This window comes from Perca flavescens, chromosome 10 (assembly GCF_004354835.1).
Source record: "Perca flavescens isolate YP-PL-M2 chromosome 10, PFLA_1.0, whole genome shotgun sequence".
NCBI lineage: Eukaryota > Metazoa > Chordata > Actinopteri > Perciformes > Percidae > Perca > Perca flavescens.
Genome location: NC_041340.1, coordinates 5,784,760 through 5,810,757, shown reverse-complemented (window position 1 = coordinate 5,810,757; position 25,998 = coordinate 5,784,760). Strand labels below are relative to the sequence as shown.

The 25,998-nt window shown below is 39.6% G+C and overlaps 1 protein-coding gene across 1 annotated transcript in view; it reads right to left on the bottom strand.

The window, feature by feature from the left end:
• htr4 (5-hydroxytryptamine receptor 4) overlaps positions 1-25,515 on the bottom strand; it is a 151,270-nt gene extending 125,755 nt beyond the window's left edge. The window contains exons 1-2 of the mRNA XM_028589676.1: positions 25,420-25,515; positions 13,030-13,108 (exon numbers count right to left, since the gene is read on the bottom strand). Of these exons, the coding sequence (XP_028445477.1) occupies positions 13,030-13,085 (56 nt within the window). The 5' untranslated portion in view covers positions 13,086-13,108; positions 25,420-25,515. The remainder of the gene's footprint in view (positions 1-13,029; positions 13,109-25,419) is intronic.
• Positions 25,516-25,998: the final 483 nt, after the last annotated feature.

The following is a 25,998-nucleotide window of genomic DNA, read 5'->3' as shown; positions in this document are numbered from 1 at the left end:
AGAACATCAGACTCTACACGCAGTAAGTGTAAAACATAAGTAGTCAAGTGGTTAAACAAATGATACAGTCAGCAGTGATCAGAGAGGACCTGGTTTTAAATAAACGGTGGCGCCCGTCTACAGTTTCCTCACACTTCCTGTAATAAAAGAGCAGGTGTCCTTTTCTGAATGGGATGTCAGTAGGAAACAGTACACCTACTTCCACAGCTCTTTCTCTTCGCTGCACAGGCTTGTATACAGTATCAGAATCACTTTTTTACGGTGAATGTAGAGGGATTTGATCTGACACTGCTGCAGCTAAGTGTTAAGAGGTAACAGTAATATGAACTAACAAGTGAACCTAATTTCAGCTAACCCATGCTCATGTTGTTGTGACATCTTACAAGTATCAGGGTATGCCACATTCTTATTTTTACACTGAAGCACATTGACAATCTGCACGTCTTTACCCCAAATACTTTAATGTCTTTCTGGTCTCATGTAGACATATGTAGACACTGCAGCATGTGGGATAGAATAAACAGGTCTGTCATATCTACCTGATAATCTTCGTGATCATTTTCTTATCTCCTTGGAGGATCAAAAGTTTAAAAAAAATCACGAGTCTTGCTTCCGCTAAAACACACACACACACACACACACACACACACACACACACACACACACACACGGTTATTCATCACCCTACATACAGTTAATTGTATTCCCCTCACACCACAAACGAGAATAGTCACATTCATACAAATGTACAGCATCAAATCAGGTCATCCATGAGTCCAAGGCTACGTCTCAGGTCGTTAAATTGTATCCCCGGTACCCCCCCTTTCTTGCGTCTTAGTCCGTCCCACCAAGGAAGCATGGGAGGGATGCAAGGAAATCATTCAAGGAGAGAGGACACAAGGAAATGTGTAGGGCAGGACAACTTCTGGTTCAAGCGAGGAGCAATGGGGACCTATCAAATAAGAACCTTGAGAAGCAGCCAATCTGGACATGTGTGCCTAATTTGAAGAAATTCCCTCCAGGAGGCCCTGAGATATCGCATTCACAAGAATGAAACAGAAGGAGGGAGGGACGGACGGACGGACAATCGAAAACATAATGCCTCCTGCCACAGCTATCACCGGCGCAGAGGCATAATAAAGATATAATCACAGTGAAAGTCTGTGTGTGTCTGTCAGTAAGATCAGAAACACTCTCTGCAACAGTGAGTATCAAAGGGAACAACTCTGTGTGAAAACACTGGGCAGACTTTAACTCAGAGCCACTTGTCAGCACAAATTAGCTAATTGATCTGCACTTCAGCATGAAATATAACATATCTGTTTCAATGGAGAAGCTGGCAAAAAAACATCCTTCCAACCCCTCTTTTAAGTTTTGTTTTATTTTTCCTTGTCTGCGTGTTAAAAACAGCATGAATCAAGTTCAAATCTTGAGTGACATGTTTGGAAAGTAGCTACTGAAGAAGTTACATCTCCTCATTTATCCTGCTTTTGAACTGTATTAGTGATGCAAAATCGGCTTTCCCAAGTGATTAATGGTCCGAGAGTCTTTTGCTCGGCAAGGGATGAAAGCATGAGAAATGAAGATTAAAATAGTATGCACCACCCCTCACACTTTGTTCAGAGTCAGTGTGAAATGCTTACCTGTGCAAAACACAGTGTTAGTAAGTGAGTAAAGTTTATTTGTATAGCACCTTTCACAGATTAAAAAAAATCACAGTGCTTCACAACAAAATGTAATACAATACAACAAATTAAAATACAAGACTATTTAAATACAAATAGAAAACATAACCATATAAAAAACCCTCGACTAACTAGAGGCCTGCTTGAATAGCAGAGTCTTCAATTGCTTTTTAAAAGACTCTACAGAATTCACACAACGTAGAAAGGGAGACATTCCACAGCCTAGGAGCCACTGCTTGGAATGATCGACCCCCTCTAGTTTCACACTGAGTGTGGGGGACGACTAATAGCCTCTGACCTAATGAGCTCAGACTACGGGTGGGAGTATGAAGCTGTATCAAGTCAGGGATGTAGGGAGGAACTTGACCGTGCAGGGCTCTAAAAGTAAGGACCAGGATTTTAAATTGAATTCGATTCTGGACTGGTAACCAGAGTTCTGAACAGCCTGGAGACGGTAAAGCTCCTTCTTACTCAAATGGCGTTTTTCCATTACATGGTACCTGCTCAACTCGCCTTGACTCTACTCGCCTCGCCTCGACTCGACGCACTGTGCGTCCATTTTCCATTGCAGATTTTAGTAGCGCCTCAGCGTGGCTGGTCCTCATAGCGGCGGCTCAGTAAACTGCCGTGACCAAATGCGACACACACACACAGAACGTCGAAGGTGTGTTGTTGTTGTTGTCACAGCCAGAAGACACATTTTGTTTCAAATGAAGCTGGAGGCAGCAAAAAAAAATAAACACAGCTGGCTAAACTATTTAAAAATGGAGGGGGTCAGATGTCCCTTCCGACCAAGTAAGGACGCAAGCTTACTTCGCCAGCCAGGAGTACATTGCATACATTGCACAACAAGGAACATGGCTGCCAGGTCGACCAGAGAGACCCATAAATGTAAGTATTCTCGGCTTAAAAAATTGATTTAAAAATTATGACGGTGTTGTTTTGTGCTCTACACAGTCCTGTACATATATAGTTGCAACTATGTTCTTAATTGAAACGTTTTTAGAAATCGCTAGTTTGCTATGCTTATGTTACATTGCTGATTTGCACAACAGCCCCACATTTCATTTGAATGGACTCCATACATATCTACAGTTTTTTGTACAAGTCCAGTCCGGCCTAGTCTAATAGTCATATAGCTTTGGTTCAACTCTTACAACTTCTAAAGAAAATATATGTTTCTTCAGCTATTAGATGCTTCACTTTCTTTCATACTGTGTCTGTGTGCCGCTGCATGTCGCTGTGAGTAAAGCTGTGAGTTTGTTAATTCAAGTGACCATTGGTCCATTGTTAATACAAATATTGTGTATTGTATTGTGTTATTGTGTAACTTTAACAACATTTTGTCCCAAACTATTTTGTGTCTATCTGGGAGGAAAAGAATTCAGAGGCCTAAATCACGTCGGTTTCATTGCTGGAGATTTTGACGGCATCGTTTGCGTGCTTCATATATGTTAAGATCCTTCCTAAGTTGAATGGGAGCCTCGGCATCCGTTTTTGATGTGTGTGCACACTCAGCCTCGTGCATCAGAAAATGCTTTTTTTGTATGAATGGACAATGTCTTATTGAGATTACGTCAGCAGTTGCTGAATGAATTATTCAGTCTGTGTTCACAAAACACGGTTTACTGCGTTGGATGCCAAGTCTCTTCATTCTGCAACACAGCCAAACGCCGTAAGTAGGGCTTGAATGGAAGGATAAAATGTGCTGCCACTGCTGCAGTTAAGAATCAGTGTGTCAACATTGTGTACAGGTGGCTTGACGTGACAGATGATAAATGAGGCTGATCCCTGCTACACCCTGCATGCAAACGCTGTAAAAAATAGACTTTAGGTCAAAGAGCTTATTTACTCTCGCACAACCGAAGGATTGGTTCAAAGTGGTGGAAAGTGACGAACTGGGATTAAAACGGCCCTGGCATTTGCAACATACCGGCCCTTTTTTTTGTCAATAACCTAACTTGGAAATTAGTTCTTGAATCTTTCCACACACCTTGCCGCAGTACAATCTTGAATATCTGTGGCTGCATGCATAAAATAACTTATCAAAATGAACCAAAGACATATTATCAATAGTGGCCCATAGGGGTCCATAGGGTGCTGCCCTTCTGGCATTTGCACAAATTCCAGTTGGCCAGTCCGTCACTGGTGCTGGATAAATCACAAATGTAGAATGTCTCACTCCCAACCAGGGCCGGCCCTAGACTTTTGGGGTCCCTAAGCAGGATTAGGTTTGGGGACTCTCCACATTGCAACATGCTGCCACTGCACTTGGCAGTAAATAAACTTGTGTATTGTAAATATTAGTTTAAGCGCTCATAATGTACAAATAAGCATTTAAAGACTAATGTGAGACCCTATTAGCAGCAACACTATCTTTATATAGACCGGCTCTGTTATGAGCTCTACTGTGGGACATTTCAAGCGCTCTTGGGGGCCCCCTCTGGTAGCCACAGGGCCCTAAGCAGCCGCTTAGTTCGCTTATGGGTCGGGCCGGCTCTGCTCCCAACTTGTCAAAAAAGGCAGTTTGGTCAGGACACCTTGGCGTCACTTTGTAACACTCAACATTTTTCAATGTCCAGAGTAGTCCATTGTGAATTTAAACACTACGTTCTTATCCCAACTTGTCACATACTGATGCTTTGTCATTGGTGTCACTTGTCAATGCAATGGGTGCCCCGGCCGGCACATTAAACTGACCCTCCACTACAGTTTATGTTTTAAAGTTGTTGTCAGGTGTCTCGGTCCCACCTGAGCTGCACACAGACTGGCTGCAGTCGATGGAAGAGGTCATCTCAGCCAGCATCAGCTCTGCCCTCTTGTGGTAGTGTTTTTTTTTTCTGAGTGTCTATTTGCACCCCCAGTAGGAATAGCCTCGGCCACAAAGCTGAGCTATTTACACCCTGTGACGTAACAACAACAAAAATTTAAATTTGGATTGGATAATTTGCATGCAATTGCGCAAATCAACTTTTTTTTTGCAGGGTGGTAGGGGAAGACTCATGAATATGCCTGCTCTGGTTGGGTTGGTTAGGTTTAGGCAAGAGGAGTGGGATTGGTTATGGTTAGGGTAAGAATGTCAGGACGATAATATTCCAAAAAGGTGTAATACATGAGTAGTATGGATAGCTGTGTGTAAATATATGCCAAGGTACTGTAAATGTACAGGCGTGCAAATAGCATACATTGATATTTGTACCAGACGGGGTATTAATAGAACACATTGCTGTGTGCACCGGCGGGGTACTAATAGCATTCATTTCTAATTGCACCAGGGTACAAATAGCATACACTGCTAATTGTACCAGGGGTGCAAATAGCCTCACCCTTTTTTTTTTCTTAGTTTGGTCTCAAAGTTGAACGGTCTTCTTTCTCTCTTTTGTCTGTTTGTCACCTGGGCAGACGGGGAGGGACCAACCGCTAACTGTGCGCCACAGACAGTCAGACTGTATTAGTTGACAAAGCAGCAAATTCAAGAGCTTTCATCAGTGGGTCATATGCTCATTGCATTGTTGTTTTAACTCACTTTTTGATAGATAGGTACGTTCTAGACAGTTAACAAGATGAAAGTCTTGATGACAATAACTTTAAACACGGGGAACATCAACGTGGCTCATGTTGTGAATTCAAATAAAACTACGTAAAACCACTTAGGGTTAGGAAGGATCCCGGGTGGGGCACACAGAGCAGGCGCACTTGAGATTTCCCCTGGCTGAGCAGTCTACTTCCAATTTAGCGCGTTGCTAACTTAAATGGGGATTAAATGATTTAATCTTGCATCTCTTCTAGACTTTCCAAATGTAATCGGACCGAACGAATCAAATTCTGATAGTGACCGCTCAAATCTTTTGTTGTTGCAGAAATCGCTTTAGCCATGTTAGTCTATGGGGAAAGGTTTTTTGGGGGGGTCAGAGTGCATCACTTGATGTTCCAGGGAGTTGGAATTTCCTTGTTTGGACACTATGTTCAATTTGCTTCAAAGTCCGGCACACTTCCTGGATAAAAGAAGTATGTTTGTGATGTAACAAAGGTGACACATGGGACTCGAACCACGTCTCCTGGGTGAAAGTCCTGAGTTGTTTAACCCATCCACCACCCGAACCTGTGTCCTGATGTAGAGCTTCAGCCTTTAATACTACTCCCTACCGTCATTCTACGTTATCTTCCAGCAACGTGGTCGACTTTGTGAGCCCAGTGCTTCTCATACAGACGCTCAAGGGTGCCTTGGTATCAGACTGAGGGCCACTGACCAAGCTGCCGTATTTGACAAGTTAAGAGTGAGAACCGGTTGAGAATGTCAGATATTACTTCAAAACAGACAAACCTTCTTACAAAATATATAAATATTTTTTCACTAGTAATTGTTTGCATCACTATCATCATCTGGAGGGCATTGTGTACACCATTTATCCATCTCATGGTATGTCCACAAATGGATTACATGGAATGAACTGCATGAAGAGCATACAAAAGAATGAGGGCCAGATGTACTTATGTAGCGTTATCAGCGTTATCAGCGCCATGGACAACCCGCAGAAAGCGCACGCTGTGATACTTCAGCTCACGTCGTATTTACCAAACCTGCAGTTCATCGGCTAATCAGCGCCTTTCTCCGCCTACTATACCGTGAATTGCGCACATCTTTCTGTCATGGATCAGCCACCAAGTCAGTGGAAAACAAAGATTTAGCGATAACGAAGTTGATCTGCTTGTTCATATATATATATATATATATATATATATATATATATATATATATATATATATATATATATATATATATTTTGTAATGTAGCAAGGAGTTTAACAATTGCTGGAATGGAATGTGAACGCTGAGTCGGAGATTCAATGTTTCTTCCAGTAACTGTAATATTGCATGGCTGCTTAATCTGTAACGCTTAATGATTTTGTGTTCACTCAACTGAAAAAGTGAGATACTTGTGGCAAAAATCTTTTCAGCTTGTCTCCTTGGCCTATCTTTGTCTTGCTCGGATTACTGTTGCCGTTTCACCAGGAGGCATGTGCGGGGAAACCTGTTTGCGGCTGGTTTACGCCTGCTTTTAAGAGGCGGAGAATGTTCACCGCCAAATAGAGGCCCACTTTCATGGGCGGTTTTTGTACATACTGTGGAATTAGGCGCACTTTACGCTTCTCCTCCCATCTCTTTCTGGGAAACGCCCACTTTCCCCTTCACCCTCCCATGAATGCATATGCATGTCACGGAAAAGCGCAATTTGCCATTTTCAGCTCCCGCGAACGGGAGTCTGCGCTTTTACCTCAGTGCGGCCTGTTTGTACATACCTGGCCATGCTTTTACGCGCACGTTGCGAAACAAATACGCCTGAAGTGGGCGCAAAAGCGTTAGTAAATCTGGCCCTGAGTGATCAAACATCGTCAAATGTACTGTAACAACACAAGCGGGCAGAGGCGACCTGCTCTCTCCATCTTTCTGTTTAGTTTCATGCTGTCTGAGGCCAAACTTCCCTGTTGAAAGCAATCATCTGGAAAACAGGATGTGTCATAGGACACCTGAGGTGGTGAGGAGTGGTAAATAGCACCGCGAGAGGGAAAGCAGATTTGAGGAGGGTAAAAGAGAAGCTCGCTGCTATCTGACCGAGTCAGACTGACTGTATCGTATTGACTTATGCCTCAAAAACGCAGGCCTGTTCCGGGATTATCACGCTTGATGGTTGCATGAAAGTCCTTGACATGATCTATTACATTGCCGGATGTGTCTGACATGTGAAATATAAGTATTGGTTGAAGATAGCTATAGTTTTACAGTCCATTGGATATAAGTGGGGACATTCTTCATGCATGCAGTGTCAGCTGTTTCAGGGTCTTCTTCAAGGGCAATTGATGCTTTATTATGATGCCATAATAAGATTTACTGTTGAAACTTGTGCAGTGTCTTTAGCCATCCAACCAGTGAGTGAAAGCCCTGATAATGTTCTAGCCATTTTTATAAAAAAACAAAAAATGTTGGGCTTGTGTCAAACAAAGTGTTTCATTATTGGTTTCATTATTGGCTATTGCTACTGGTCCCGCCATTTAAGCAACTAAAAGCACAGACAGAGGAACCATTTACCACACAATTAACTTAAGAAACAACTACTGAATGTGCATGTCCTACATTTAGATTTAAATACAAGATGCAAAATGGGCACTGGGAAACTGCATCTTTGGTGGAATATGAGCATCTTCTAAATGTTTTACCTCCAAACTCCTCTTTCTATAACTCAAACCTGCTCAGAGAGATAAACTAAACACAACACAAAATATGGCCACACCCAAGAAAGATCAATTTTAGATAGAGCATGTTCAGCAGACATAACTTTTGTTTCAATTTAACAGTGTGCCAAGATAAAAGACAGTTTCTGCTAAATCTGCATTATGCCACACTAACATTACTGTAAATATGTAGCCACTAAAATGGACGCATTTAAAATGTCATGTTAAGTGTAAAGTTAGAACACAGCATACACAAATGGACATGCTGTAACTGTGATGTACTTTACAAAAGGAAACATCAAAATGGCTTTTCATTTCATATTAATTTTGCATCACACGCTGTGTATATGGAAGCTCAACAATACTGTTAATGTGCACATACCTGAATGCATTGATTACGGGTATTTATTAAAATTGGTTTCCATGTTCCTTATTCTGGTGTACGCATAATGTAGTAATGACATTTGGAAACCAAAAGTGGTTATTAAATGGATGTGACAAATAAGAGAAATGATTCAAAACCATCTTCACACCCACTACGTAAAATGTAAATGTGTGACAAATCATCTCGCCCCCCTTGACAAGCTAACAGGAAGCGTTGCTAAACAGTCTTCACCAATCATAACATTTCAAAGGCTGCAAAAGAACTGGGTTGTGCATTAGGAGCAGAATTCCTTGCTCTGAGGCATTTCACTCTGCAAATAATCAGCACAAACACAGACTACTTCAGTAGCTTAACATGTATATATATGAAAGATTTGCATGTTTAACGAAATTTGCATTTTCATGGTAGCTATAAATGTATAAAAGTGAATCACTTAACTTGTAATTTTGTTATTTATGTAGGCTGATACTAAAATGTTTACAATAATAATAAAAGTAATCGATGTACAATAGATTTGTATTGAATCTTAATAAGTAACTGTTGGCATTTAATTGTTCATTTGTTTGCTATCATGCAAGAATGTGCGTATGAAGTTAATATATGATTTTGAAAGAAAAAAATAGTTATAGTGCTATAATCTAATGCTGCCTGCAAACAAAACTTGAGCTTATTTAAATCTTTTAAAACCCCATGCACGAAAGTCAAGATTATGTGGACTACATGTGGCCCAGGAACAGATGTTACAAGGTGTTAACTGGGGAAACCATGCCAGAGGACAAAAACGCCAGAGTGGTAACTGAGAGATAAGACGGTAATGTGATGCCATACTGCCTGCACATGTAGTGCAAGATTCAAGATTCAAAAAAACATGTGTGATGTGACTAATATATGTTTGTGCCTCCTGGTAAATTACTGTAGCAGCAACAGCAGATAGTGTTTCCACTAATTAAGAAATAGTGGGTAAGATTAAGAAGTATGCTAATTATGTTAATCTTGCATTAAAGAGAAGTGCATTGAAGTGTGATCAGTGTCATCAATTTTGGTTCCTCTAAGAATAACAGACATTTAATTATGTAGGCTACAAACCAGTGCAAATTTCCCACAAGAACAAGCAAACTGCCTGACTGATAGATAATATTCACATTTCCTAGATAAACACTAAGTTCCAAAATCTAACGAGATCTTTGCAGAGACAAGAAATTGTTGAAACTAAACGTGATGGTGACGGATGTTTAATTGTTGAGGGATGTTTGTGCTCTCCTGCTGGGCTCTTATCTTGTTCATACTGGAGCTACTTTAGAAAGAGGCAAAAGGTGACAACATGTAGAGATCCAAATAAACAACAAGAGACAAACAGAACAGACAGACAAACAAGTTTGGACTTAAATTAGCCTCTGACTAGGGCTGGGCAATATATCAATATTATATCGATATCGTGATATGAGACTGGATATCATCTTAGATTTTGGATATTGTAATATCGTGATGTGACACAAGTGTTATCTGTCCCTGGTTTTCATGGCTGGATTACAGTAAAGTGATGTCAATTTACTTTTTAATCTTACCAGACTGTTCTAGCTTTTCTATTATTTGTCTATACCCACTTAGTTATTATATACACATTAATGATGATTATTTATCAAAAATCTCATTGTGTAAATTTTTTTTGTAAGCACCAATTGTCAACCCTACAATATCACAGCAATATTGATATTGAGGTATTTGGTCAACAAAATCATGATACTAGATTTTTTCCATATCGCCCAGCTGTACCTCTGACAGAAAGAGAGAGAAAGCACAAGGAGGAGTGTTGGTATCATTGTGAAGTTAAGTAGTGTCGAAATACACCAGCAGAGACTAGCAGTACAACTTGTCTTCCTTTTGTCTGTTGTTGTCTTTTCTATTCTCCTATCTTTGTTTTCTTGAAGTACTGTACATCTGCTATTGTTCGGTGTCTTTCCCTCTATGCATTAGTTTCTTTTCTCTTTTCTCTGTGAGTCAAAGCAAGCAGTCAGAATAAAAGTGGTCCCACTGCGCCTTCACAGTGATAATGAAAGAAAAATTCAAATCTCTCTCTCACCCTCAGGACTAAAAAGACGTTAGCCAGGCGGAGGACGCTGGCACATTCCAAAACATCGAAAAAAGACCACCCAACAGTTTCAGGATCTCTGTTTCAATCAAACCAACAAGCCTGAGGGCAAGCTAACTAGAGAGGCAGTGAGCGGTGCATTAGAAATCCCACACTGTCTATTGTTTCCTCAGCTGAGCCAAACATCTGAAGATGAGAATGCCCTTAAAGACGGAATCAGGGCAGTCAATTTATTTTTGATCTGGAGACCTCAAAGACTGGTTTATTACACAATGCAGCAGCCATCTCTGCTATTTTTCAGATAAACAGTTTAGATGAATATATGAACAATTCAGATGCACACACACTGTTTCAGTCAGTGCAACTTCATTAGGTGAGACTGAGGCTACATTTACGTTCTGGTTTAAAAACGAACATCTTTTGCTACATTTACACCCTATGGTTTACAGCTCACATTCACACTGCTCTGGCGTTTCAGAGCCTCTAAACCGGAGAAATTTGAAAACACTTCTTACCCCGTTTTGGTTTGGAATCTTCGGGGTTGTGTTGCAGTCTCATCGGCCTCATGCGGAGACCTTTAGCAGCACCGACACTGACGCCAGTGTTTCGCGCCTTATTGGGTCATGACATCTTGGTCTCTGAGACTAAGTTACTAACGTTGCAACTATATATTCTGCCTCCTGTTTACCCCAGAATGCACATGCCCGGTATACCAGAATGTTGATGAGATATGCGGTTTGGCCGTGTTAGTTTAAACTAGAAATAAATTAGTTCTTCTACTGCAGCTAAAACCACTTGTGTGCAAGGACATCACTTTTGGCTCAAAATTCCTCTTAAAAACCAAAAAATAGCCTCATATGTCGAACAGCTCTGGCACCATACACAGCATAAACAGATGGAAGCTAAAGGAACGTTAATAAATTAAAGAGAATAAATGCACATGAGTCCATAGAGTAAGGATTCATTGAGTGGTTTGATGAATAAGAACATTTTTAATAATATGCCATGGCCTTACAGTCAACACCAATGAGAAAGTTTGGGGCAACATCATCATAAAAGCACCAAATGAGAAAAAAAAAAAATCCCTCCAGTAGAGCTCAGAGACCTGAAGACTTTTTTTTTTTTTTTTTTTGAAGCTTTGAAGCCGCACCGGTTGCTTGTGGGGCACCAACACTTTATGAAGACACACAAGTATGTTGCTTTATTTTATTTTATTTGTCACTGATCTGTAAGTAAAATCACTCTAGAAGTGAAAGGACTAAGGATGTAGAGTCTTGTATGCTGTACAGATTGTAAAGCCCCTTGAGGCAAATTTGTGATATTCAACTATATAACTGAAATTGACTTGACAAGTCTGGGGGTCCACATTTATGAGAAAAGAAATACCTCACATCATCCGTACAAATTGAGGTCACTGTGCTATTTAGCTTGCTCTTGGGGGTGAATTGTTGGGTCTCTGTAAATGATAGTGTGGTCTAGTCTGTAAAGTGTCCTGAACTTACTTTATTTGACACTATAAATAAAATTGAATTGAATTGTATCCCATTCTAAAAATGCTAATAATACTGACATTCACAAATGAAGGAATACAACAGAATTCAAGTGTACATTATTTTGTTGCTATAATCTTGCCAATCGGCCATTGACAAAAATAATAACATAATAAAAAAAAGAGTTCTCATTAGACTAAGCATTCAAATTTCCATAAAAACGGCATGATGAGTACTTATTACGTATTAAATGTCCTGTCAGATTAACAAGAAGAAGAGTGTTAAGATTAAATGACAAGAGAAGGAAAGGTGACATCCAGAGATGCCAAACTTTAGGTGATTGGTTAGTTAGTACAAGTGTCCCCAGTGGAAATCTGACCACTTACTACAATTTATACATTGGACTGCATGCGTCTAAAGATGCCATTAAAGGCCACATGCAAACATCCACTTTTTAAAAACAGAAATACTAACCCTTGTGTTGTCTTCGGGTCAAATTTGACCCGTTTTCTAAATGTCTATATCAGAAACATGGGTTTCTTTTTAACTAACTCATTTTGATTGCCCAAAAATAACATGGATGATTCCATTCAAAGCGCTTCGCAAGTACAACAAAAAGATCTCTACTTTCATTACATTTTGGGTGTTTTATTAAATTTTTTAGCATTTGAATATTTTTTTTAAATGTTTTCGAAACACCTCACTGAATGTTGACATATACGCTTCTGTGATTATCCTTCCTTTAATATTAGTCTAAAGAATTCATAAGTTCTGCTTTTTTAAACTCAAGAATTAGACATGATTTCCTATAAATGAGGATTATTATTGACCATGAATTCAAAAAATTATTGTAGAAGTAGTGGTGATAAGTTGGTGTTAGTGGTGTTTATACATGGTAGTGAAAAGAAGCATTAAATGCAAAAAAATAAAAAATAAGTGTTGAAAAAGAGACATAGAGAAAGGTTTTCAGTTTTGAGCCAGTAGGACGATGCATGGTCAAATGGAACACAAGGGCTAAATGTTATAATTTTGCATTTGACTGAGTTTCTTTGGTTTTCCACGTGTTTTGATGTGTTGTGTAACCATTGTCAGGAAGTGTTCAATCACAAAGACGGTGATTATTTGACATAAAAGCTGATTAGTTCTCACCTCTCACTGATAAGCTCCTCCATCACCTGCATCTGGCCTGCAGCGCTGACATTCATGTAACCATAAATGCAGAGAGTCCCTGCAGACAGAAGATCACAATTAACAAATTGACATAATCACATATTTCGTTATAGGCTAAACTTTTAATTACAACTATGAAACAATTCATTCAGTTTGCAGACTCAGTAGATTACATTAACATGAACTCAAAACGAGTCTACTGCCAATTGGCCGGCACTGTGTGTGCTGCATCAGACATTGGGGGCAATACTCTTGGATTAAGCTAAGGGTAGACTGAGTAATTACATTTGTTCAACCTGAACTGCCTTTCAAAACTGCCTCCTCATATTATGCAACACCTTACAATAAGTATTTATGGCCATGTCTTTCCTGTAAAAGGTGGAATATTTCCCAGGAGACCCCCTGGTTAAGTAGAGGTAAGTAAATCAATAAATAAACAAGCATGTTTAAATTGAGCATTTGGAGTTCAACTTATCCTTCAATTTATTTGCTGGTATACCTCACTGTGATAACCACACAGTTGTTAATGCTTTAAAGTGCTCATATTATGTTCATTTTCAGGTTCATAATTGTATTTAGAGGTTATATCAGAATATGTTTACATGGTTTAATTTTCAAAAAACACCATATTTTTGTTGTACTGCACATTGCTGCAGCTCCTCTTTTCACCCTGTGTGTTGAGCTCTCTGTTTTAGCTACAGAGTGAGGCATCTCACTTCTGTTCCATCGTTGTTGGGAGTCGCACATGCGCAGTAAGTACTGCTAGCCAGTCAGAAGCAGAGTATGAGGGCGTGCCACGCTAGCAGCTAGGCGAGCATTATAACGTGTGTTCCAAAGTGACCACGTTTGTCTCTGAAGTGTAGTAAAATAGAGCTGTTTGAAGCAGTTTGTGAACAGTGTTTTCTGTTGGAGATGGTAAGTCCCTTTGGGGTGGACTTTGGGCTTTTTCACTTTGTAAACCCATAACGTGCACAAAAAAGATATATAACGCAATAAAGGAAAGGGGAAAAGCCAAAAAAGCATAATATGAGCACTTTAAGATATGAAGGTGAGGTAATGTTTCTACCAGGTAAAGTGTAAATAAAAGCAAAGCTCAGAGGGGAAACGCTTGTAATTCCAATAGTTTTCATTATTCATTTTTCATGAAAGGAATCTGGATTCGACGCTTGGAACCATTTGGGAGAAGCACCAGAGTTTTGGAGGATATTCCATAGGCAACTGGTTGTTGATTTTTTACCAAAGGTGCAATTTTTTGAGCTTTTGCTTTTCAAGTAAAAAAAGATTACAACTTGGGTTGTAGAATAAATTAATCGTTTTCATTTTGTTAAGTAAAACAACAAAACACATTCTTAAAATGGAGATAATCCTGGGTCAGCCTGGGCAGCCAGTAAGAGGAAATAATGCATCATGGGACGATGTGACTGCTAACAAAACCGTTTTTTTTTATTTATTTTTACATTTTTTTTACCAAAACAGTGATGGAGCAAAGCTCGATTGTCAGGTAAATGTAAATTTCCACGGGCGTGCAGGCGGGATGCACAGTAAAGGTCAGCCCGACAGAGAGATCAGGAGGATCACGGCTTGCAGATTTACCCCCTGCAAAACACAACCTGTTAAGCTTCAGCCATATGGGTAGCTGTCAGAACCGGTTCATCACGCGTATAAATCCAACAGAAAAATGAACAAAGTCATTACATTATCTCCACTATAAATAATACCAGAAAGGGAAGGGCTCATAGCCTCAGACAAAAGATAGAACATGTTGTACTATGCAGCATAAATACATAAACTTTCTGTTGTGAAATGAAGGGGGAACAAATTCACCCTCGCTAAAAATGTCACACATACATAAATATGTTTGTTCTTTCATTATTTCCTTCTAGTCTTGGCAGTAATATAAAGGAAGTCCAGTTTTGTGACATCCAAAATAATGCTGGTGTGCATAATCCTCTTACACAATGTTCATTCTAACTCTCTCACACACACAGATGCAGAAGCTAAACATGCAATCATGTAAACATTGATCTATATAACATCATGGATTTCTATACAAATGGCATATGTTCAAAATGCTTAACGCATACACACGCACACGCACACACACACACACACACACACACACACACTGAACTGCATACTTCTACTAGTTCACTGTTGCATGGATTATTTATTCTGGAGTTTTTACAGCAATGAAGACAGACTGCTAGCATTCCTGGAAAGTTATAATCTCCATACAGAAACTGAGCACAGTCATGGTTATAGTCATACAGTATTTCCAGGCGTGTTATCTTCCTATTATCATTATATGTCAATAATTGCTCATATTTAGCTCGTTTTGACCCTGAAGACAATGCTGTTAGTCACGTTATTTAGATTTATTGATTTGTGTACAGGTCACGATTTTGACGTTTATTTTGTGTGCACGTCACGAATATGGAACGTGTACAGGTCACGATTTTCGAACATGCTCTGGTGGACGCAAGCGGCACACAACAACAACAACAATGATATGCCACAACAACCGGACGGTTGTGGTTAGGAAGAGAATAACGTGGAAAGGAACTGCAACACGCGGGACGCGATCCCCGGTCTCCGGGGTGAAAGTCCTGTGTTGTTATATCCATATCACGAACTGCCATGAGACCCGGGCTGGCCTATGTTAACTCCTTACATATACCTACGCTCTCCGTCTCTGCAAGTTTGGGAATGATTGAGATTTCTCTTGGCACAGCTACCAGAAGACTTCCAACTTTCAGACAGGTTGCTCACGTCACATCTACTCCTTCAAGCTCAGTTGGAGGCTGCTCAGTAATGATCAGCCCTCACCGGAAAAATGTTTCTAATATCCTTCACTGGTCTCCGTCCAGAGACACGGGATCTGTTGGTCCATTTCTTTAACTGTCTATGGCTCACACTGAAGCATAAAATCCACACTCAGTCTGTTCAAAGAGAACTTGTGAATGTGTAAATCCCTTGTCCTTGAAAAAGACTTTTACCAGAAGATATCATGCTTCATAATTCATGCTCACAACTTCAGGGTTTCATTATCGTTGTATATCCTTATATCATGGAGTCCTTCCTTTTAACCTTTGAAAAAGACACGTTTCTAGAAAACGACAGGGGATTAAGGATTTAGGATTAAAGAATCTGACCTTCATGAACACTTTGCTATTAAGGCCTCCCTTTGCTATCTTTGTTATCTACAGTATAATCAGATAAGAAATTATCTTTATAAACATTATCTCTTGACACAAGTATATAATAAATATGAGAAGTTTTTGGATTTTGAGTGAACGTTATTAGCACAACACCATGTTCCCATGATTCAACTTGCTAATGTGAAGAGACATCCAGAGGTTGCTGGAGATAAGAGGTTAAAGGTCCTCTGTATCGACCAATTGAGCACAATGACTTGTGAAAGGGTCCTGCATCCATGTATGTGCCTGTCAGGAAGAGATATCTTCAAATACATAAAGTACACTTTGAATGAAGGAGACAGCCGTCATCGTGTTTCACTTGGATACTGCAGTGTGCAGTACTGTGCTGGTAGATGTCATGTCACACACAAGCACACGCTAATCCATCCAATGTACCAACACAAACATCAATGTAGGTTTGTATGTACTTAACAGATATGGATTCAGAAGATATTGTGAGGTGCTTTGGACAGAATCGTCCTCCAAATGGCACATATTCCATTCACATGCAAAGAAAAGACATGCACACACACACACACACACACACACACACACACACACACACACACACACACACACACACACACACACACACACACTTTAAGGTTGCCTATATTATTTAATCATAGAGGGTTAAGCTTTAAAGTGCTCATATTATGCTTTTTGGCTTTTTCCCTTTCCTTTATTGCGTTATATATCTTTTTTATGCACGCTATAGGTTTAGAAAGTGAAAAAGCCCAAAGTCCCCCGCAGAGGGTCTTACCATCTCCAACAGAAAACACTGTTCACCAACTGCTCCAAACAGCTCTGTTGTAGTCCAGCCTTTACTTCAGAGACCAACGTGGTCACTTTGGAACACACGTTATAATGCTCGCCTAGCTGCTAGCGTGGCACGCCCTCATAATCTGCTTCTGACTGGCTAGTAGTCCTTACCTAACTACTGCGCATGTGCAACTCACAACAAACAGAAGTGAGATGCCTCACTCTGTAGCTAAAACAGAGAGATCAACACACAGGGTGAAAAGAGGAGCTGCAGCAATGTGCAGTACAACAAAAATATGGTGTTTTTTGAAAATTAAACCAGATAAACCTATTCTGATATAACCTCTAAATACAAATATGAACCTGAAAATGAGCATAATATGAGCACTTTAATATTTAAATATTTGGATAAGATGGGCCCTGGCTTTAAAAGCCTTAAAGCATATTAAATTCATGGCATCATATATTAAATCTGTCTACAGTCAGATGAAATGAAATTATTGTGTTTAATCATATAGTTTGAGATTAAGTATAGAAATCTAATGCACTAAAAAGAAATGATTATTTATTGACTCTACAAAATGCATTAAAACCCTACAATCTTCTTTCATTTTTACATACAGATGTCAAAATGTCTACAGTGTGTATGAAATGTGCTATAGAAATACACTTCCATCTTTAGAATTACTTGTGACCTTAAGAATGAGATGCATGCCAATGGGACAACTGTTTAAGTCCCTGAAGTATGCAACCCATACCAAAGTATAACATCAATACATGAACTGGGAAGTTCTCCCTCACACACACATATACTGTATAATCTGTTGGGCCCCACCGAGTACCCCACTAATGGGAATGGAAAATAAACGATAAATCAATTATTGTGTTTCACTCTCTCTATGTCCTCTGAATAATTTGGCAAGTGTCAAAGTTTTCACTTTCCATGTTTTAATGGCACTCATTTATTCATTGTAGGCAGGTTGTACAAACTGTAAATGTTGGCATATGTTTTAGGCAAATTACTTGAAAAATGTAGTTAACTCTTCACCAAATACTTTTCTAATTACTCATACGCAGAAGTAAGTATTACTTGTCTAACACAGTCTACAATATTGATATTATTTCATGTCAAGTAATACTGTAAAGTCATAAAATTGCACAGTAATGTCCTTGCCAACACTAGCAGTATAAGAGATTTCAGATTGAAAGCTTCCATGGACCATTTTTAATGGTTGCCAGGAGCTTCCATTATCTAAGGGTATGCTCTTAAAATAATGGTATCGTTATGTGGCGTTTCAGCAGTTTTTTTTTTTTAAATAAATAGTATAAATTAATTGTGGCTATATCTAGGTTTAACAGCAAGAGGCTGAAAGGATGAACACTCATACCCATGCATGTTCTGGTCAGACCTTAGTGCCAGATAATTGCTTTTTCTAAAAATATAAATGTAGCATAATCCCAGCTGTCTGACAGCAAGAAATGGCTCAAATTACAGAATAGCATCAGAGTTGCATTGTGTAACCATATTTACGTTTAATATCATCACCGATAATTGGATGGACTTGTCAAGTGAGAAAGGGGCTCTGTTTCACTGGTGGTAAAATAACACCAGTACTGTATGTACTTATGTCATCATGTAAACTGTCCTTTTGCCTCACACATTCCAATACATGATTTTTCATGCTGCTGTTCTCCTAACTCTGAACTACATTGGAGCACTTTGCCTCCTTCAAATAGGGAAAAAGAATCAATCACCAAGAAAGTAATGTGTTAGGTAAAACATTAGCTCACACGGCGCCACAAGTACATTCTGATGCAGATTTTCCCACCTTCTTCCTACACATGTATAATGAAGGTTATGGCAGCAGTGTAACCAAGCATTCATTGGTCCAGAACAGATTATTATATCATCATAAGACTGATTTGCCACTAGTCTGAAATCTCCTTGGCACTGTCTTAAGGTCGCTGCGAGCCTGCCGACTCTGTTCTATAATAGACACAGTCAGGGAGCTGAGGCGGGTTGAACGCATGACAGAGCTAATGGGCGAGGCCGCTGAGAGGGTCTGACTGTCAGCTCTCATCCAGTCACACAGAGAGGAGGGAAGGAGAAATACAAGGAAAATGATGACAGTGTGAGAAACTGATGGAGAAAAGTGAAAGAAAGAGAAAGGTGATCCCAGAAAAGGAAAACAAGGAAGAAATACTGAGTGGGTGGAGCCAGACATGATTGCTGCATTTTTATGCACTGACAATCTGGTGGCTCAGGCAAACAGGTTTTGGGTTGATGCATGAAAACATAACAGTGGAATTGAAAAAGCCCAGGTAAGCTCATACGCCGGTAATGAGACACTCTGTCTGTCTGTCAGCATGGAAATATCTTAAAGTTTGGTTTTGCACAGCATTATGGGTACGTCATGATATCAACAGAAGCCATGGCAACAAGCAAATGCAGAGGTGCCAGAAAATTCACATCGGTTTATAGATGCCAGGCTGTTCAAGCAGTGGGCGGGACATCACAAGTGGACAGAAATATTCTGTTAAGAGGTTTATTCGTGGCAACGAATGGGAGACTCGGCTGCATGGAATCAAAAGTGCATAATAACAGTTTTACGTTACAGTGGTGAACCAGAGTACAGACAATCACCCAGTTAACATACATAAATGTAAACACAGCTGCTGATAATATGAGAAAGTGTCAATGGTTATGCTTACTTGTATGAAGTAAATCGACTATTCGTCCTGATGGAGCTTAGGTCTGTTTACTCTGTGTCTGGGTCTCCCTGTAGTCATTAAGCCGCTGACAGAACATTCCTCTGCCAGCAGAATGAATCTCATAAAATATTCAATGTTCAGCCACCAGCTGCCCCACAGTTACGGAGAGAAGTCTGAATGGAGTCATAGCGGGCTGTTCCTGTGTTGATGCAAAATCCTCCCCCTAACCCAGTTAGCTCTACCCGTTGACTGTCTGGCTTTTTAATAAGACTTGTCAAGACTTATACAAACTAAGTGCAGGGGTCTGGAGAAGGGAATCCAAGTGCACGTTAATGTTTGAATTCCCGCTTTCCTTAAACCTACATTGTGTAATTTTTTTAGTTGATTCTTAGCAAAAGTCCCTTTGTTCTTTCACAAATATGTGTTCATTCATGTGTAATTACTTCCACCAACTAATCAAAGTATCCTCATAAGCGCATAATCTGCCATTCAGAATCATTCAGAATACATACGAGTGAGTCGCTTGAATGATGGCCGCCATGTTGCACCTCCATCTTTAAAATACATTAGCCAAAGAGGGACATACCTCCGCCTTTCGCCCTCTTGACGCGTCGTGACGAATGCCAGGGGGAGATTACTTACACTGGACTTTCACCCAGGAGACTGGGGTTGGTGTCCCATTTGAAAATAAAAGTAAATGGCGAGTTTTTGTTTAACGCTTATACGGAACAACTGGGAAAAAGTAAAAAAAATGAATATACATAAAATGAGAGTGAGCCCAAACAACAGACACATCGGGGCGGCTGTGGCTCAGTGGTAGAGCGGTTGCCTGCCAATGGGAAAGTTGGTGGTTCAAATTCACACACATTCCATGTAAAAGCGCTTTGAGTAGTCGTTCAGACTAGAAAAGCGCTATATAACAACAGTCCATTTACATCATGACCAGCAGACAACTCCAGACTGACTGGCTGGAGCATCGTGGGGGTGGAGGGCTCGTCTGTGTTTGTTAGACTGTGTGGTGGAGCTCTTTGGTTTAGCCAAAGGCTTCCAGTAAAGATGGGGCTAATCTGCAAAACTAAGCTCCTGTTTGCCATCAGCACAGCAGCCTCCTTGAGTTACCACAGAGACGGTTTTGAGTAGGCCTACTTTGCTAAGTGTTTACATGTCTGCGTCCAGATTTTTCGATAGCATCACAGCCGTGAGAGATGCAGTCAGTAGCGTTTTTTGGCACGGGCAAAGTGGGCAGCCGCCCGGGGCGGCATTTTTTCATGACACGTGGGGTGGCACAAGCACTTAAAAAAAATTAAAATCCTCTGCGCCGCAAAGCAGTTTTCTATTATCTATCATTTCACTGTGTGGAGAAGGTGCCGTGCACAAAAGCTGTGTGGGAAGGGGAAAGGGAGGGGGGGCTGAAACAGACTCTGTGTTGAGAACTAAAAGTAGGCTAGATAGTAGAAGTTCACAAAAGCAATCCAGCTTAGTAAAAAAAATTTCAGAAAAAGTTACATTTAACTTTTTATAGCAATTTATCACACTTGTTTCAGGACAGGCTACATTTAACAAGATGCTAATAAGGTGAACATTCATCACAGGTGTACATTATATTTGAAATGTCAGACTTTGTGTGAAAGGGCATTTATTCTGATTACAGTAAAATGAAATCAGGGAATTTTGGCACTAAATGAAATTTCAGGATTCATGTTTTTACGGCAAACAAAACAGCATGAATGAAAAAGAGTAGACTTCACACTTTATGGCGTTTGTGTGTTGACAGGAAATTAACTCCATTAAAGCTGTTCATACCAGTCAAACGGATATTTAGACAAAAGGAGAAAACGAAAAGGATGCACACGCACATACACACGCACAGAAACACAGTTCTAAGATTTAAAGTCACCAATATTAGCCAGATTTACTGTATTTCTAATAATCCAGCTGTGTGGTTTCGTCCCCCACACCGTCTGTTGTCTGTCTCCTCACTAAGAGGCCCATTAAACCTCAGTGGAGAACACACTGTTGAGGGAGGCGACATGAGCCTGGCCTGGTCTGGGGTAAACCAAGACCTCTGACAGTGAGAAAACTGAACCTGTCTTAAGGAGGCCCCACTGGGAGAGACTTCTCCGGACATGGAGCAGGGATGCAGCAGAAGGAAATACAACTGAATATGTTTTGGGAGGAAACATAATGTTGTCAAGATCTTTTTAAACATTTTTTATATATTTCTTTGGCTTTCTCTCCAATATCTGCCTTTGGCAACTAAAGCATTGCTAAGGTATTTATTGGTATATTTATACAGCTAAAACATTTGGTTCAGATGTTTTAGCTGTCTAAATATAATGTAGTTATGAATATAACTGCTTAAATTATTAATTAGGCCTAAATAAATCATTTAAAAAAATACCAATTTGAAGCCATAAAACATAAAACATTTACATTGCAAAATTGGAATAGAGGTTCAAATGTAAATGTATTGTGGGGATTTAAAATAATAATAATAATAATAATAATAATAATTGTTTGTATAGAACCTTTCAGACATGCAATGGGGCTCCAAGTGCTTTAGGGTTATGTAGACTAACCCTAACCCTACCCCTAGGTTATATTGTCTATATAAAGTATATTCTGGGAGGACTTGCATTTGGTTCTGTGTTTGTAGAATTACTATTATTACTGTATTTTTTTGTTATTTTTTATACAGATTGCATTATTTGGGTGTACATGAAAATAACTGCTTTAAATCCTAATACTTGGTATTTCATTAATTCATGGAAAGGGAGATCAACAACTGTTGTGAGTTTTGGTGGGTTTACCTTCCACTGTATTCTGTAAATAAGACAACTAAGACTAAGACAGAATGCAGTTTGAAGATTTCATCTATGATTTATTTCTTCACCATGAAGCGATTGCATACTCCAATTAGCCACAAGTCACGTCCTTATTACAGCTGCAATCATTTACATGATCACTAAAGGTGTTTTGCAGTTTGCTGCATTATGCGATAAGGATGCCAAAGGACCCAAATCCTGTGCAAGCAGATTAAAAACATGCTGATCTGTCCTTCGATACTTTCGCCCCCATTCTGTGCAAAGCAACTGACCAAATGTACTGTATCACATTACCGATGATTTATTACAGTCAATAAAGCTTAGCAGGTGGAGCAGGCTATACTCTATACGCTACCAGAGTTAGAGGTTGAATTCCACAATGCTCAAAGTATTTGCTAATGTTACAAAATTGAACATTTAAACTTATTGAAAGTTCTTAATAGGGTAAATAACAAGTTGAAATTGTTTAATAACTAGTTTATACTTTCCTTTAAGAGCTACAGCAGGTTTAAGTCACTTGAGAAGCCTTTCATTAATGGTTGTTGGAGTGTGAAGTGGAATAAGATAATATCTGATCCATGCAATTGTTACGTTTAAAAAAAAAAAAATATTTGACATGTTGCTTTATTTTGACAAAATCTAAAATTGTAAAATACAGCATAATCTTGAGAAATCTGCTGTGGCACCAAACAAATTGTGCCAATGATGTTTAATTTGGAGGAAACTATCATTAAAAAGGGTCACTACAAGACACTATCTGACTGTTATTCTATTAAAACAAGGATAGGCTTAATATTAGCATTAAAAGTACAGAAATCCAAGATTTCTTAAAGCTAGGTGTAAAGAGTAAAAACATAAAAGTTCCTTGGAAAATATATACTGACAACATCTCAAATCAAGGTCCGCTTGCAATCATTTTCCAGAGCTTTCATTGGCATCTCACCATCTTTGCATCTCAAGGATGCAGTTTGAGCAAACTCACGGCCTCAATTTTGCACTCATATTCTCATCTCACCGTCTTTATAAGAGGATGGAGTTGCTCACACTCAGTCAGTGTGGGATTTAGTGTAAAGACCAGTCAGTGGACCATGATTTAAGATTATTGTCAAATTACAACACATTCTCACCCCCGTCTCGTTAAAATACGGACGCTTGGTCACGTGCCTTTGTCGTTGTTATTGACGCTAAAAGTCTCCTTTAGCATCATATAACGTGCTTTATCTAAACGTGCTTGGTTGGGACTATTGGTGTCCCTTTTGACGCATTTATTTTAAGGAAAAGGTCGTGGGTGGGCTTACGTCTCCGTGACACGCGGGAACGGGACTGTTGGGTTTAGGAAACGTCACACGCGGGACACAAACCCCAGTCTCCTGGGTGAAAGTCCGGTGTGTGACCCATCCACCACCCGACCAAGCTCCCTACGCGGAATTTCGGCCTTACATACTACTCACTGAACCCCCTGTAGCTGCTGCTCTCCCCGGTACATTATACAAACACGCTGAAGGGCACATTTTTCAAGTTTAACTTAGCTAATAACTAGTTAGGGGTTGAATGCATGTTCTGAGTTTATTATTTTAAATTTGTTTATTCAGTTCATACTTGCCAGCATTATATCCTCACACAAGCTGCCGTCCTACCTTGAATTCCTCCCTTTTGTTTTAATTCAGTCCAATTATATGCCTGCTCCTGTGTTCTCAGAACCCCTCCAACCAAAACCTCATTACTCAAAACGTTCCTCTTCACTGTGTTTTAAGGAGTAACAAAAATTACCCTTTAGACATCTGGACAAACTTGCTCTTGACTTTTTCTTCCAAGTGCAGGCACACAGACTGCTCTGTTTGATTTTATTTGACAGCGGTAATCAAATTTGCTTGCCTGTTGGTGAGGGGCAATCCAGCTGCCAACGGTGTGGATCTCCAGGCGGGGTAATACATCACTGTGACCGGCTGGAGACCCGTTAATCCAGGTGGGAGAGGGAAAACTAACATCATTCTGGCAGGGAGCACGGCGTTCTCCTGCCCCCACGAGACGAGGACACACACTTCTGTACCTCTTGATTAATTTTACAATTTAATTTAAATGCTAATTTGAGTTTGATGGCAGTCTTGGAGCTCTTCACTCTCAATGGCAAGATGGATGCATCTCCTTTAGTTCCTGTATTGCATTAGGGCTCAGTAAGCTCCTTTTCATTCTCACGACTGTTTCAGTAAGGCTTCTAAACACAGAGAGTTACACCAACCTGCAGCCAGAGAGCTACTCCAAATTTTCTAATAAGGAACATTCCGTGGTACCTGTACCTTGTATAGCTAAAATAAATATTTATTCTCAACAGATGAAATCCACCAAAGCTTTTTGACAATTCCCAAATGCAAACTCCATCCAAACTGTTCCAGGCTTATTAAGGTATCGATCCAAGGCTTGGGATAATGTCTTGAATCATGTGTGGTATTATTGGTAGAGAGAGAGGGGCAGAAAAAAGAAGGGATAGATGGAGCTAGAAAGTAAGGAAGATAAGTGGAAAAAAGAGAAAAAGTAATGGCAGAATAATAGGTGGAAAAAGAAACGCAGATGATAAAGAATATCAAAGAAAGAAAGAAGCTTTGGGACCTTGCCGAGGGGTTATTTGAGCCTGGGTCTCATCGTGTTATTGATTCCTAACATCATATGACGCTGCATGGTATTTCATAACTAAATGTCAGTACGGACTCAGTTCATAAGGCCTCTGACGGAAAACAAACGCAATTAAGTACCTTGTAAAGAAGAGAGGTAGGAATCATAAGGGCCATCTACTTAAAGGAGTATGATCTCAATCTGTTCTGTTTTGCTTGTTATACCTTTGATATTGATTTCTTCTAGAGTAACATTTTACTCACCATGTCCATTGTGAGAGATCTGCAGACAGCTTTGCAACAGTCCAACAAGTCAAGAAACACAGGTAAAATCCAAATAACTGACCCCTGTCTCTTTGAGTGTCCTTTGCACTGTAAAACTGCATGTGCACACACAGTTAATACAGTCGGGCAAACATAAACAAGGAAGTGGCTCTGCAGGGTCATATGGATTTTAAGGACAGCTCTTCATTTTCACTTCCTCATAATTGATTTCATAAGTTCTTTAACTTTTGAATGATCCCTCCAAAGTTATGTCCTTAACATCATATTTTCTGCAGGAAATTGAGTTTGATCAGTTTATTCTAAATTAAAGCAGATATAGATATACTCTGTGGAGTCTGATGTCTGAGCTACAATTAGAACATGTAGAATAGATAAAAATGTGCGATTAATTGTTTGACAGCACTAAAGTTTAGATCTATTAGAAAAGGTTGCATTCTGTTTGGGAAGACAAATTCTCTCCCAGTAAATTAAACTTGCATGAATCTGAATAAAATAAAACTTCCCAAAATAATCCAAACAGAAGTGGGAGTTTCTTTCTTTCTTTTCAGGCTCATACGC